Here is a 15,741-nt window from a genome sequence, read left to right as displayed (position 1 = left end):
TGTCTTTAGTACCAGAAGGTTCCGGCAGGTCTTTCATGACTCTATGTAGACTGTAACAATCCATCATAGAGTACTTATGGTACGGGTGCCATGGGCACTGCTTCTTCAGGAGCTCGCTGAACGGAGTTATGTCTTGATTTCTGTCGCCACCTTTCTTAGACGATTGTGACAATTGCTGTGACAGTATTGTCTGGCTTCCGCTTGCGATTCTGACCTTCCAAGTAGTTATTTCGGTTGTCATTGTTGCGCTTTTTATCATTGCATTGGCCATTATTCTGATTATTGTTGTTCTGGCCCTTGTTGCGGTTGGACTCAAACCTTTCGATCTCCTTATCTTCTTCATCTGCCCACGCTTGTACCATGATCTTGAGAGAGTAGATATCATCGGGGCGTGTCCTGCCAAAATCCTAGAACATCCGACGGTCATAGAATTTGTTCTGGAAGCAATCTATGGTGTTGCGCCCCATGATGTCCATGATTGTGGCCTTCTTGTCGAAGAAACGACATAGGTAATTGTGCAGGGTCTTGCCTTATTGTTGTTTGACCTGAGGACAATTCAATCCTGTTGCCAGGACACCGCATTGCCCCTATGAAGTTGTTGGTGAGCGCCACCTTGAGGTCCTTCCATGTGTCGATGGAATTCTTGTCCAATGATCGGAGCCATGTAAGTGATGCTGCTTCCATGCAGATGGGAAAGTAGATGACCTTGTCGTTCCCCCCTCTACCTGTACTGATAGTGAGTAGCACCATAGCCATTGGACTAGGTCCTACTTGCCATCGTACTTGGTGATACCCGGAGGTTTGAATTTCTCAGGTAGAATTGTCCTCCTTACTCATCTTGAGAAGGCGGGGAACCCATCAGAATCCTCTACTGGGTACTCGACTTCTTGCTCACGCTCGTGGCGGCGTCCGTCAATGATTGTACGGGCGTCGTGGCCAGCGTTGATCTTGTTACGGAGATCCTTTACTAAGCGGTTAGGCTCTGGGTTGGGCCCATGGTGGCTACGGCCTCCCGAGGGTCCTGCCCGGCTACCCTCTGCTCCAGCTTGGCTTGGTCCGGCGCCTCCGATTTGACTTGGTCAAGATGGAGTGTGCCTATGGCTATTATCATGTTGGCTACGCTGGGATAGGGTGTGTGGAACTGAATGTATCGGGTTTTGCTGATCGAGTTGTTCGTACGCGCGCTCTGCTAGTTCAGCCAATTGTCTAGGGTACTTGTCCTATGACATTGCGCGGGTAATAAGATCAATGGACACGATGGTGGCAAGGAGAGTACGATGTTGACGCGATTGAACTGCTTCAAACGTGTTGTCCAAGTTCATGATTGGCAAGTTTGTTGCAAGGCGGCGGTGGCGCTCTGCTCTTGCGATGTTTCTTGCTCGTCGTGGAGTTCTTTGAGCTTCAGTTTCCTCTCCAGCAACGTTGGCGGTGACCTTATCCTGCAAGACATCATCCGAGTGACGTTCATGCCGCAGATTTCTTTCTGGTGGCTCTTCATCTTCGCCTTCTTGTCTAGCAATGAGAGTGAAGAGTTCTCGTTCTGGAGAGTAGCTTCCCAAGATGACGTGATGACCTCCATGGAGCTGCTTTCTTCGTAGATGGGCGACAGAGGAGCTCCCTCCTGGTACGGGAGGGTGTCAAGGCAGGCGATGAGGCATGAGTCGTCATTCTTGGCAAGAGCAGGTGGCTTCATGCTGGACTATTAGACGAATCTGCCTTGTGGAGTCGATGTAATTACTAGGACCTGCTACGGACCTGATAAAGGGGTCTCCTCGTCCGGGTCTGAGTATTAGTCGGGGTCCTTGATCATATCCATGATTGTGATATGGACAGGGTAGCTTGGTAAATAGCACCCGTATTTCGGAGTCCGAACGGGAATCGACTTGGGTTGTAGTCCGATTCGCATGATAGCTTAAGCGCCAGCTCGTGAAAACCAGTCCGACTAGCGAGAGAAGTCGAATTGTACTCGGACTCGTCCCCCCAGCCTCCGACTAACTCAGAAATTGAAAATTCGCTAAATTTCTCAACGAGATCCTCCAGAGTTTGACGCTGGAGCTTCATGGCGTGCTGCTTCTTCTCCGGGGCCGGCGCAATGTGGCGGTGGAAGTTTCTAGCGTTGTCTGTGATGCAAAACCAAGAGCCGAAGATCAACGTCGCGCCAGCTTCGAACGCGACGATTGGCTTGATGATGACTTGGGCCATCGAGTTCGCCAGTGGATTCTTAGCAAGAGCCCCTACCTGGCACGCCAGTTGTTGGTGTTTAGACCCGGCAACCTACCGAGGGGGCGCCCGAGGTAGTGTTTAGTGCGTGGGGCTCACTGAGATCAGGAACTCGAAGGTGAACATAGACACACAATTTAGACAGGTTCGGACCGCTGGATTGTATAATACCCTACGTCCTGTGTGTTGGTTGGATTGAATTGCTTTAGAGGGGGTCCCTGCCTCGCCTTATATTGCCGGGGTCAAGGTTACAGGTTGGTTGATTTATAAGTATACTAGTCGGATTCAACTATATAAGTCCTACTCTAATTGCTACGAGTAGTTTTTCTGATCCTCGACTAGTTCCTATCTTACCATGTAGACTACGCCATCCTACTCCGTAGCATTCTTGTCTGACACGTCTCGGTATCCAGTTCTATATCTAAGATTGTCTAAACCTTCTAGTGAGCTTATAATGTATATACGACAGGTCGATACCTAATTTTGTACACGAGGGATGAAACTAAGACTACGGCAATACATGAGGACATCGAAAGGACTTTTTCCTTATGGGAATGGCCGAATGGATGCTTCTCGCTTCCATCCGCCACACAAGAGACGATGGTTTTTCATTTGTTATAGTCTGCACGAAATTAATTAAAAAGTTAAGGGAGCATATCGACAAAGCCATCACGGTGACAACGGTTTTTCATTTATTATAGTATTCACGAAATTGATTATAAAGGCAAATTAAGAGACGAGATTTACTAAGTCATCATAGACTTTAACAGTTTTTCGTTTGTTATAGTCTTCACGAAATTAATTATAAAGGTAAATTAAGAAACAAGATTTACGAAGTCGCCATACACTATAATAGTTTTTCATTCGCTTCAGTCTTCATGAAATTAATTAAAAAGGTAAGTTAGAAACAGGATTGACGAAAAGGCACTTCGATGAATGTACAATTGAAAGAACAGCACCGAGCATCTGTCATGCTAATTTGAGAATTCAAAGTTCTTGCAAGTTGTTCATGTTGGTATCAGGGGCGGAGCCCCGACGTTGAGGGGAGCGAGGGCACAGGCCCTCACTTCAATTTTTGATGTAGTAATTTGCAAATTCCACCGTGTTAAAGCTTTCTTAATCTTGTTGTCCTTAAGGTGTGCCCTCCCTCTGATTTATCCTAGGTCCACCCTCCCTCTGATTTATCCTAGGTCGGATCCCTAGGTTAAACTTTAGTCCCTATCGTATCGAATATTTAAATACTAATTAGGAGTATTAAACATAGACTATTTACAAAACTCATTGCACGAATAGAGGCTAAACGGCGAGACAAATCTATTAAGCCTAATTAGGCCATGATTTGATAATGTGCTGCTACACTAACCATTTGCTAATGATGGATTAACTAAGCTTAATAGATTCGTCTCGCCGTTTAGCCTCCATATGTGTAATTAGTTTTATAATTAACTCATATTTAGTCCTCCTAATTAACCTTCGAATATTCGATGTGACACGGACTAAACTTTAGCTCCAGGATCCAATCACCCCCTTAGTACGATACAAGACTATTGTATGATTGATGAGACATGACGCGACAGCTAGAGACTTCATCACAAAGAAACCACATAGCATTCCACACATATATATACAAAGTAGGGGCCAACACAGTCCAAACTGATACACGAGTACACGACTGACAGACATCCTCTTGTGCCTGCCTAGCATAACCTCTGCATCTGCCAAACCTATGGAGCTGTAACCCAGCTTTAGAGAAACCAAATTCCTAGTTACAACTTCTAATTTCAGGATCCCCTTCAACTTGCGGTGACGATTTAGATGATAAGCTAACCGTTGGATTAGATTGCTTGTGTGAGCATGGGAGGGTTGGAAACTGAACACAGACAAACAAAATACTAAGTAAACCAAGTAGTAGTGGTTTACAGGGTCTTCTATATTAATAGAGTTCAGGATAGAGTCAGGATGAAGTCTTGGAAACATGGGATGGAGGCCAAAATACGATGAAACCTGCAAGGCAACAAAAATCTATGGCAGTTTAAGTATATGGACATGACACCTGTATGTTTCTTAAACCTCTGCTTTAGTTCCAGATTGTTCTATCAACACGTACATATGATGGCCAAACTTCTCAGATAGTAACATAGCAATGAAAGTAAATGAATAGGTCTCAGGAGCATTGCAAGCAAGGAACAAAAAACTAGAATCCATGAATTTGAAACAATCACATGAATAGATATATTGAGGAGCAAGAACAGAAAAAATTAAACTGAATCTCTTCTATATATCTATGTCGAACCCCTAGAAATTCTAAGATGAGCAAGAAATAATAACAACACCAATGTAAACTTATGCCTTTAACCTACTACAAAGTATGCCCAGCAATTCAAAACATGTGGCATTAACAAATAATGGGGATATAGCCAATACTTATATGTGTGTTCATGCCACCTATGAATATTTCTTTATCCAATATACATATATTAAGATAGTTTATACTAGTATGCAGCTAAAAAGTATAGATAGCTATGAATAAAGAATGAAAGTTCAGAGATGTTAACAACTTACATGAGCTTCTTCTAAGGAAATGTCAACACCATGCTGAAGATACGACTAATACTCTGTTCTTCCATCCAAGGTAAAGGACACCATCTCTTTCCTCAAGACTGTAACAGCTGTTGTAACTACGCAACAGAGTGTTGATGGTGTTGTTCACCACTGAACTCAGCGGGTAAGGCCTAAATCCAGCCATTGCAAATCTTGCCTTCCATTTTCCAAACAGCTCATGCCTCTCAACTCTTTCAGGACCCTCGCATGCGATTAAATTAACAATATCCCTTGCAACACAGTGTTGTTCTGCGCTCATCCGCCTCCTGTCATCCCTTGGGAGAGCAACATCTATCGACTCAAACATGGCTGTATAGTAGTTGAGAGTTTCCATGTATCTCGGGAAGAATGGAGCTGTGTTTGTATTTGACTCCTGCTCAACAAGAGTAACAACCCTAGGATTGATGCTCTTGATCATTCTTATAATCCTATCCCGATGATTTTCAATGCTTACGCTTTCATCAGGAACATGATGCAGCTGATAGGCAAAATTCACAACAATAATCTCCCCGGGTCTTACAGCAAGATGCTCAAGCTGAACCTCATGGCTAGCAGCTGGAACGGCATTGAACTCAAAGGGAAGACCACATGACTGAGCAACACTATGCAATCTCCTCCCAACTATATCAAGCCCACCCCCTCTGGCATAAGCAGAATTTGAGTCATCAATACCAGTGATTCTAATGTATGGTGGACCCCCAGGCCTTGCAGCAAGGGCCTGTATCAGAGTAATCCATTGGCTCCCCTGAGCAATTTGGAAATCAATGATGTGAACAAAGTTCTCACCCTTAATAGCCTCGGCAATAGCACCATTTGCTGACATATAACCAAACTTGTAGAATGGGCAGATCTCGTAAAGGAGATGCATGTATGACATGAGCTCAGAGCCTGTAGGTTCTTTACATTTCAAAGATTTATATAGCATACTGCCAGAGGAAGAAAGTCTTGCAACAATTCCTTCCAACATATATGCTCCGAGTCTTTGCATTGGATCTCCGGATACAGATACGAGCTGACCTAGCTCAGATATCAGCAGTTCTGTTGCAAAGACATCATTCTCCGCAACAGCCTTACCACATGCTATGATAACTTGCTTCAAGTCTCCTGCATCAATTCCCAGAAGTTGTCTCCAGTTGTCTGGTCTCAATTGAACATTGGCTTGTAAGAAGCTCTCAGGGCTGTCAGAAGTAATGTCCAATTCAGGTCCAAGAATAACATTCTCTAACTCTTTTAATTTAATCTGGAGATCTGCAACTTCAGTTAGACAGGAAGCACTTGGGGGAGAACTATATGTGTGATCTGAGTGGCCATCATGCTGAGACAGGGGGCTCCCACTTAAAGGGGAAATGCTGTGAGAAGATGTGGAGCTTTGTGCAGGATAAATACCATTTGCTGACGACGATTCCAGAGTGCAGTACTGTGCTTCAAATACTTGGGTGTTAGAACTATTAATCCTCTGTGATCCATCATCAGGAGAAGAGTAGTGATGATCTAGATTATTTTGCATCGCATGAAACCTACCATTTTCTCCTACAGGTGCTGAGTCACTGTAGTATGGCATTTGAGAATCATTTGAAATTTTGTACGGATGGTTAGAAGCCCTAGCTGACATACTGCCCTTTACAAACTTGTAGGCAAAAACTTAGCAGGGAGCAGATCCTGTCATCTTTGTCACAATTGTATATAGTGTGCTCATGTCATCCACTGAAAATATACAAGATTATGAAATTCAAGTAAGAAAAAGGAATATATAAGCACATATAAATTATATTTTAACATCTTTGAGAAGAAAATTAGCTTTGAATGTGACACCTGAACTACATCGTATTTTCAAAGCATAAAACAAAATTCAACCATTACCACTTTGTAGTACCAACAAATGAGAATCCAGATAGTTGCTCATGAATTTTCAGATTGCTAAATTTAATAGTTAGCTGACATCAACACTTTAACAGGCAGCAATTTTGTACTGTGCATAATAAGCAAGGAAGTCAAATAAGCCTAAAAGTTGAAATAAAGAATGGGCACATATGATCAACCATCAGCGCATGCAGGAAGATTTCATGTCACAGACTCACAGTTGACCTTTAAAACTCCAAAGGGAGGTTACATACGAAAGATCAGCTAAAAACCAGAATTTCAGATTTCTTGTTAGTCGATGTAATAACCCCATTACATTTCTCATGGAACAGGAGACATGGTAATATCACACTGGGTTCCTCCATCATAAATGATATTTAAGAATATATCGAAGTGTGAACTATAATAAAGTACTCAAATGTATAAACCAACAAAAAAAGGATTTTTTTTGGAATTAACACATTACAGAGATGATGTATGACCTAAAGCCTCGAAGAAGTAAGAACAGAATTATACAAAGGAATTGCCTGCCAAGCCTGTTGAGCTAATGTATCTGTAACCGAGTTGGCCATTCTAGCAAACTTGATTACAAAATCAATCAACAAAAGGGATTAATCTAACCATTTCAACTAGCTGCTATGCTATCACCTAGAGAAAGAACACAACTTGCAACCATCAGTTGCACCTTGTAAAATATAAATAATTGCTAACAAATTCAATTAATATCATCTTGCAAACCAATCATGCATGATAGAAATCCAATTAAGATTATAAATTTTCTTATTTCCTTGGATCAGTAATTCATCATTATGATAATACTCCTTGGTATGTTCGGACTTGCCAGATATGGAAGGTAACTCAAATTTTCCAGCATATTTCCAGACATAGACAACAATTGCTGGAATTAATTTTAAGAGGAATGGACTCCTACTAATGCAATCATACGCAACTCTCGTGCATGTTTGAGAAAACCGAAAAAGGAGGAATGGACTCAATGGCTTCAAGCCAGTACAGTTGCTGATGATATTTTTGTAATGCCCAATCATTTCTGTCAATATTTTTTTTGTTTCTCAATGTCCATATAAGCCCTCTCTGAACTCTGTTGGTAGTTCTGTAAGCTGTTAAATCATTTCACTGAACTATGACTGATGTGGGAGACATTCATTGAGGATTAGGCTGCATATTTGTTTCTTTATTTATAAAGGAAAGATGTGTAAGATCTTTAATCATCATTTGAGTGATGTGACATTCATTGAAGATTCGGTTGTATATTTGTAGGCTAGATATCTGTTCCTTTATCCATAAAGGAAAGATGTGCAAGCATCACATGTTCTCAAGGGGAAAAAAAAGGAAAACCTCTGTTTTCAAAAGGTAAGGTGGATGAATTTTTTTTTCTATTTCAATTTAGCCATTTAGTTATGTTTTGTTCCAATCGATATCAATCCGGTAGTATCGCACAAAGCTACTTAGGCAGCGATTACTCAGTCCAGCGCTATCACATATTCTGCTAGCAATTAATGACACAAATTCTTACACTAGTGTGTACATGAAAAATGAGACAAGTCAGCATCAGAGACAACTATCCTTTATCAGCAAATAGTTGGAGACCATTCTAACGACCTCGGTGTATTCAGTAGCACTAGGCCAACTATAGTCCTTTTAAAAGAACAAGTTCTTGCACATGAGACAGTAGTCACCCTGTGGCAATCAACTACGGTTTTGTATTCCTAGGTCTAGAGGTCCTTTTCAGTATGGTTTTGTAGATCCTAGATAAGGGACCTTTGAGCATTTACTCAGCAAATTAACAGCAGACACAACAGAGAACCCTGAACAAGAACAAGAAGACTATCCAACCACAAAATCAAGAACAAGAACCAAAAGGGGGGAACCCCCAAACAAAATCTAAAGCAATTACTGCACGAAACGAAGGCATACCATCAAGAAACAGGCGTCCCCAGGCGATTCTTGTATCCCTTTTGACTCGCATGGAGCAAGAAACGACGCACGGACCGCGATGCTGCAAAAGGACCGGGCCTCAGCTGAAAAGAGGCAGGAAGGAAAGAAGAGAGGCCAAGGTCCTTCAAGGGGGTAGAGCTAGAGCGTGTGCGATGGGGAAGACGACGACTGCTCACTGATGGGGATTGATGGCTGAATTGGTGTGGTGTGGAGGAAAAGGAGCCCCTTATCGGTGAAAAAGGGGGAAAAATCCGAGCCGAAGGGACGAGAAAAATTGGGCCTTTGCGAGGGAGGAACAGACATGACGGCGACCACAACGAGACGACTCTGCTCTTCCGTTTGTGGTGTACTACCACATTACCACCACACTCTTCGCTCCTTTTCGTTATTCATTATTGTTTCTTTTTTTTATCTTTGTTTTGCCTTTTGATAGGCTGAGCGCAACAGCGACATCCGTCCGGGGCGACGATCCTGAATGGAATCTGATTCGTGCAATCGTGCTGCCGTCTTGACAGTGTCCGCTGTGCATTTCCAAGCAACCCAAATTCGTTTACTGCTACTGTTTTCTGATTTGCCGTGTTGGCCATGCCTGAATCCCTGCAATACTTATTTGGTTCCTATAAAATTATCGTGTTTCCACTTAACAAACGATAACAAACGATAGAGGGTTTGTTTGGCTTCCGGCCACAACTCGCCACACGGCGCGCTACAGAAATCACATGCAAAATAGCAGAAAATTCACCACACTCGGTGGCGTCGATTTTCTACACCGCCATCTATGGTTGCTACACGTGGCGTGGCGGTTGGTGGCATGCAACCAAGCAAGTCCAGAGAATGACTGTAAATCTAGGATTGCTTTCCACATGGCCTAGAAAAATAAAAGCTCAAAAAGGCTCGTTTCACAATTACTCCAATTCTACTGCTAACAAAATTAGTCAACTCAGAATGATTGTCACCTATAATTCGGCTCGACTCATTTGCTCCATAGTAAAATTGTTCTTAAAATAAATATGATGGTCACTTTTTATTTTTCCCTGCCTATTTTTCAGTTATACTTTCATATGAAGCTCTATTCAATTTATGACATTTTCGCTAAACTTATTTTATAACAAAACCATCACGGCAGCTTGGGCTTGACCTTGGTTACAACTTTTATGATGTTTTGTAGCCTCGTTAATAAATTTGCTCGAATACAATATTTTAGGACGTTTCCAACAAAAACATTGTAAATTTATGATATTTTATTATTTGTCATAAATTTGTTGTTATAAATCAGAAAATTTCTTGTTGTGACTTCAAGCAAGTCTCTCATGTCCCAATTATCATACGGCTGCAACAATAAGACTTGAACTAACAATGGAAGCTTGACTCGTCAACGAATATAATAACAGAACTGCAAGCAATGAGTGACTCGATACCGGATCGAACCCATATTTGTTAAAAGGAACTCCACAGTTATTCTTAGCCGGTACTAAAAGAAGTCTTACCGACCGGTACTAAAAGATACTCTACAGTGAGTTCAAAAGGAAAAATATCTCTTACTTCAATTTGATGTATTCTGCAGGTGAGATGGTAAGAAAGGTACACGTAAGGTGAGAGGTTCTTTCAAATCCTACGCACCACACACACTCATATTCCGTGCGATTTTTTGCGTGACTTGTGTAGGCCTAGTGCAGATTTAAAATATTTTTTCGATAATTTTTTGGACGCACACACTACCAACTGCTACTAAAGGTTTTTACTAACATCCGGTATTGATGGGGTTTTTCGACCGGTATTCTCAATTCAAATATAATCCTATGCACCACACGAGCTCATATTCCAGTTGTATAGGCCTATTGATTTAAAATATTTTTTCGATAACTTTTTGAACGCAGATCCTACCAACTAATATTAAAGGATCCGGTACTGACAGGGTTCCCAGCCAGCATTGAATGTGCATTCTCTACTAGCACTAGTGGTCTTACACTACTATAGAATGAGTTATCACCGCTGGTTTGAGAAAATTCGGCGGTGTTGAGTTATCACCGCTAGATTATTACATGGCCCAGCGGCGATAACTTGAACCGACGGTGATAATATAACATCACCGCTGGTTTATAATTTGGCCTGGCAATGATAGCTATCACAATTGGACCATATTAAAAAACGGCGATGATAGCTCGAGTCTCAGACGTGAAATTTGGACTTCACTGATTGAAGTCCACGTACGGGTCCGCTCCTCTCTCTCTCTCTCACCCGAATGCCCCTCCTCTCCTCTCCCTCACCGCCTGACCCCCCACGCGCTCGTCTCCTTTTCTCTCTTAGTCTCTCCCTCTCTCTCCCGAGCCTCCTCCTCCAGATCCGGCTTCCTCACTCCCTCTTCCTCCTCCTCCGGATCCGACCCCTCCTCTCCCTCCTCCTCCTCTAGATCCAGCCCTCCCACGCTCCACTCGACCCTCTGCTTCCCCTCTCTTCCCCCCTCCGCTCACCCCTCCGCTCGCAGGGGTAGTGAGGAGCGACGGTGGGGTGAGGAGCAGAGGCAGAGCGCAGGTCGGCGATGGGAGCGATGACGGCGGGAGCAAAGGTGGGCCGCGGCAGTATGAGGGGTAGTGGCTCACCATGGCGGCGCGAGGGGCAATGGCGACAGCAGGGCACGACAGCTCTAGGGGCAACGGTGACGGCGGGCGTGACGGTGGACCTCGGCCTCGGCTTCCTCTCCCCCGGTATGCCTTTCTCTCTCTCTTTCTCTCTCTCTCCCTGTGCCGAATCTAGCGAGGTGTGGCTGACCAAATTTGGTGAGGCAGCACGCGGCCGAGGCGTGCGGCGGCCGTGCAGCATGATTTTTTTTAATAGACCTTCACCGCCGGATCCACCGGTGATGGGGTCCCCTATCACTGCTGACCTTCATATGACAGATTCGAAACTGGTGGTGAAGGAGGTTTTGGAGCCAACGATGATGATGCTCTGTGGAGTAGTGCTATACTCTTATAAGAAATTACTTTTTTTTGAGGGGGGGCATAACTCTTTATTCATCAACAGAGTTATAAGAGTTACAAACGCCTTGAGGTGGATTTAACAGCCAAACCTGCCTACCAAACTCAGCATAAATCGTACTCCTTGCAATGGTGTGAGCATCCACATTGGAGCACCTATTTTCATGAACAAAATCAGCAGTGTCAAACTGCGCTGTTGTAGCCTTTATCTCCCTGATGATATGACCATAAGCGGCCATTTCTCCCTCCTTGATTCCTCTGATCACATTAACATTGATTGAGGCTAGCCTGAAGTGTTGAACCATGAGGTCCCTCGCCAATGTCAGGCCTTCCCTGCACACAATAGCCTTGATGATCTCTACATTTGAGAGTCCACGAATCACCAACGCAGACACTCCCAGAAAGTTTCCTGTAGCTTCCCTAGCAATGGCAGCCGCCACTACATTGCTTGAATTTTTTGAAGTGGCAGCATCGACATTGACTTTAACAAGGCCCGGTGGTGGAGGGATATACCGAGGTGAGACACCTTGGGTATGTCTCACCAGTGCCGCCTACACTGTCTTGATCATCTCCAAGTCAGCTATAAAATTGTTCACAGAACAATGAGTAGATAAAGGACTCTGAAAAGAGCTCTCCTGGATCATCTTCCTGCGAGCAAACCAGATGGCCCAAAATGTGATCACCATCCTTGTCAGATCCTCACACTTTAGCAAGCTGATAATAGTCACTTACTGAAAGAGCATCTAGGCTCCTAGTGGGTTTTGGTGAGTTGAATCATAATGTAATTAAGGTCTAATGAACTTGTTAAGTCTATGAGCACGTATAATGCTATTGATGAATAATCTTTATGGGAAAGATTGTATTAAAAGGCTCATACAATGAAAAGAACAAGTATGGTATATGGCATTGTTCATCTAAGCAAGCAATGGTGTAAAAGAGAGTTGAGGCTTGGTTGATAGCCTCATATTGCAAGATTGCTTGAGTTAAAGATGAATGTCATAATAAGGAATTTATGTGGATCCCATGATGGCTATGTGTGATATGTGACAAGCAAATTGAAGTAAAGATAGAGGCATGATGGCATTGGGATATTAGTTGACCTCTAGAGAAAATGAGAAGCTTGTTATAATCAAATGGGATATAGAAGTCAAAAGAGGATATGATCACTAGTGGACTTCATTCGTGACGTCAAAACATAGCTAGACTCAAATGCGGCAGCGATTGGATGAAGAAATCAAGCAAGTGATTAGCTACAAGGTACTAGGCAAAGTTTGGTCAAGTAGTGAATTGGGCCATAAGCTTTGCTAGGGTGAAGCGGCTAGTGCTTGGAGGATTTTGAGGTATCAAGTCAAGCCTTACCGAGTATAGCAATGGGATGCATCAAATGTTTATTGAGTCATATGAAGAAGTGACTTGTGATCGAAAATTGGGTTTCATTCATATGCAGTTGAATATTGATCCAAGTCACTAGCTCAAGGTTGAAGTGCTTAAACCAAAGAGGCAAAGATGGATGCAGCTCTCAAGTAGATATGCTTATCAAGTATCCTATGTGAGGGGTGAGAGACACAAAAGCCACACATACACACTAATGGGTTAGGAAGTGGCAAAACAAGAAGTTCCGGAGTTTCTGGAGAAGGTTCCAAAAGATTCCGGAGGTTCCAAAGTTTCTGGAGAAAGTTCTGGAAGATTTCGTAGGTTCCAGAGTTTCTGGAGAAAGTTCTAGAAAACTTTGGAACCTAACCCCTAACGGCTAGTTGGTTTGAAATACTGGAGGTTCCAGTTTTGGGAAACTAGAAGTTCCGGTTTTGGTCTGACAACTCCAATGGCTAGTTCTTGGGGAGTGGAGTATTTATACCCTACGACCCCCTCTGTGGCTGGCTGCTGTTTTTGCTATTGCTGGTGTGCTTCTTGCCTGTTCTAAGCTAAACTAAAGCCAAATAACTCTCCCCCAACCCCTCTTTGTGAGGTGGTGTGATCTTTGCTAGATCTTGTGAGTTGGGTTGTAAAGAGGAGCCATTTGAGAGCACTAGAAGAGCACTCATACGCTTGAGCACTGGTTTGCCTTGTCAAGTTTCAAGTGAAACATTTGTTACTCTCGGAGGTGTTCAGTGTGTTCCTCCTAGACGGCTAGGTGTTGCCCAAGAGCTCCCAAGGTGTGGTGAGCCACGAGACAGTTTGTGCAGGTCAAGCTTCACGTCTGAAAGGGAAGAAGCTAACTAGTGAAGTGGGAAAGGGGTTGAGTGCAACCCGGCTTCTTTGGAAGCACCCAACGGAGATGTAGGATTCGCCTGGGGAGAATCTGAACTTTGGTTAAACAAATCATTGTGTCTTCTCACTGGTTTGCTTACTTTTGCATTGCACTTCCATTTCGTTGTGATATCATAATATTGGTTGATCTGCTCGGGTGTTAGTGTTTGTGAAGTGCAGGAACTTTGTGATCCTACTAAGAAACACCATCTGAGCATCTCTCTAAACCTTGTTTGTTTTTTACCTCACATGCAACGCATAAGGTCTAGGGTTTCTCTCTGCCCAAGACAAAATCAGAAGTTCTGGTTATGAAACCGAAAGCTCCGATTTTCAGGTAGACTATTTTGTTCCACTGCTTAACGTGAGCTTTTTCTATCTTCGGAGATTCTGGAGATTTCTTCGAAGATTCCGTAATTTGCGGAATCTCTGGAAGTATTTTCAGACTAATCCGCAAGTCGCTGATAAACTTATTTTAAGTGGCGACGATTTTAGCTTACGCCTATTCACCCTTCCCCCTCTATGCGACATCAAGATCCTTTCATTTGGTATCAGAGCCTGGACTCACATCCAAGCTTAACTGCCGTGAGAAAAGATATCGACACTGTACGAGGTAACCTTTGACTTTGAGCCACTTGCCTATGATGGCTCGAACTATGACTCTTGGTCTGCTCATATACTTGATATCTTTAGGGCCATGGGTCCTCAAATCGAGCAGGTTGTAGTTGTGAGCATTTCTCCTCCAAATGTTGATCGGTCAAAATTAATTCAAGAGGAAGAGAAATTCCTACAACTCAATGCTCAAGCACCTTATATTCTAATTCGTGCTTTGAGCGAAGATGTATTAGATGCTATCATGGATGAGGATGACGATTATCATACAAATCATGATGCATCGTATATGGATCACTCTCAGAGATATGTATGGTGCTTGTGAATACCATGGTCAAAAAGGAAGTGAGTAAGAAGAAAAGACTCAACCAACTCAACCGAGAGATCACAAGTCTCCTACCTCAGCTAATGAAGTGAAACCGGAGGTTCCAGTTTCGGAAACCAGATGCTCCGGTTCTATCAGTGAGGTGGCCAGTGACTGCTCCATTAGTGAGGATCATTCAAGTCATCAGCCTCATGAAGAGTCCACTTCTCCAAGTCACTCATCTTCACATCAGTACACCCATAATGCTTCATGGTTATGGGTGACGAGAAAAGTGAAAGTGAAGATGAAGTGCTTAAGTTTGGTTTTGACAAGATGACTCGGAGAGACAAGAAAGATCTAGAAAAAGGATATGCATGTGCTACTCACTCTTTTTCATATGTAGCACAATTAGAGGAAGCAAACCAAAAGCTCAAGGCTCAACTTGAAGAGCTATCTAGCAAATATGTGAATTTGCAAGCTACTCACAAAGAACTAGAGTGTTCTCATGAGAAGCTTGTGGATTCACATACTATGCTTGAAATGGCTCATGAGGTTATGTTTACCATAGTAAAATTATTAGAACCTCAATTGCACAAGTGTACATGTTCAATAGCTAGAAATGATATATCTTGCGCTAACCCTTACAACTCACAAGTAAAAGTTTCTTGGTATGATCAAGTTCTTATAGAGTCGTGTGATGACCTCATTACCCAAGAGAATGAGAATTTGAAGCAAGAGGTCGAAAAGCTCAAGATGGACTTGTCTAGGCTAAAGGGCAAGGGCGTTGCACAATCTCCTCAAGATAACGGCGATTCCATCGTGAAGAAGCTTGAGAAAGGATCAACTTTGCAAATCTCCTGCAAGAATGCTATCAAGTCCACCATAAAGCAAAAGCAAGACAAGAAGAAGAAAAGACTTGATTACATTATGTGCTTCGAGTGCTCAAAGATGGGGACACTTTGCTTCTAT

The 15,741-nt window shown here is 43.0% G+C and overlaps 1 protein-coding gene across 2 annotated transcripts; it reads right to left on the bottom strand.

The window, feature by feature from the left end:
* Positions 1-3,805: 3,805 nt before the first annotated feature.
* On the bottom strand, positions 3,806-8,965 carry LOC117838480 (scarecrow-like protein 21). 2 transcript variants are annotated; one of them, XM_034718523.2, is made up of 3 exons: positions 8,617-8,965; positions 4,783-6,525; positions 3,806-4,242 (listed from the first exon to the last, which is right to left on the bottom strand). In XM_034718523.2, the coding sequence occupies exon 2, from the start codon at positions 6,431-6,433 to the stop codon at positions 4,805-4,807; it is 1,629 nt and encodes a 542-aa protein (XP_034574414.1). In that variant the 5' UTR covers positions 6,434-6,525; positions 8,617-8,965; the 3' UTR covers positions 3,806-4,242; positions 4,783-4,804. The 2 variants fall into 2 exon arrangements, with proteins under 2 accessions (XP_034574414.1, XP_034574413.1); XM_034718522.2 differs by having other exon boundaries at positions 3,806-4,224; positions 8,617-8,964.
* Between the last annotated feature and the right edge of the window lie 6,776 nt (positions 8,966-15,741).

Source organism: Setaria viridis, chromosome 9, assembly GCF_005286985.2.
Source record: "Setaria viridis chromosome 9, Setaria_viridis_v4.0, whole genome shotgun sequence".
Classification (NCBI taxonomy): domain Eukaryota; kingdom Viridiplantae; phylum Streptophyta; class Magnoliopsida; order Poales; family Poaceae; genus Setaria; species Setaria viridis.
Note: the sequence above shows the minus strand (reverse complement) of the source record. Positions and strands in the feature narration are given on the sequence as shown.

What these genes read in the sequence shown, in the direction of transcription:
- LOC117838480 (XM_034718523.2), bottom strand. Translation starts at nt 6,433, where the DNA reads ATGTCAGCTAGGGCTTCTAACCATCCGTACAAAATTTCAAATGATTCT.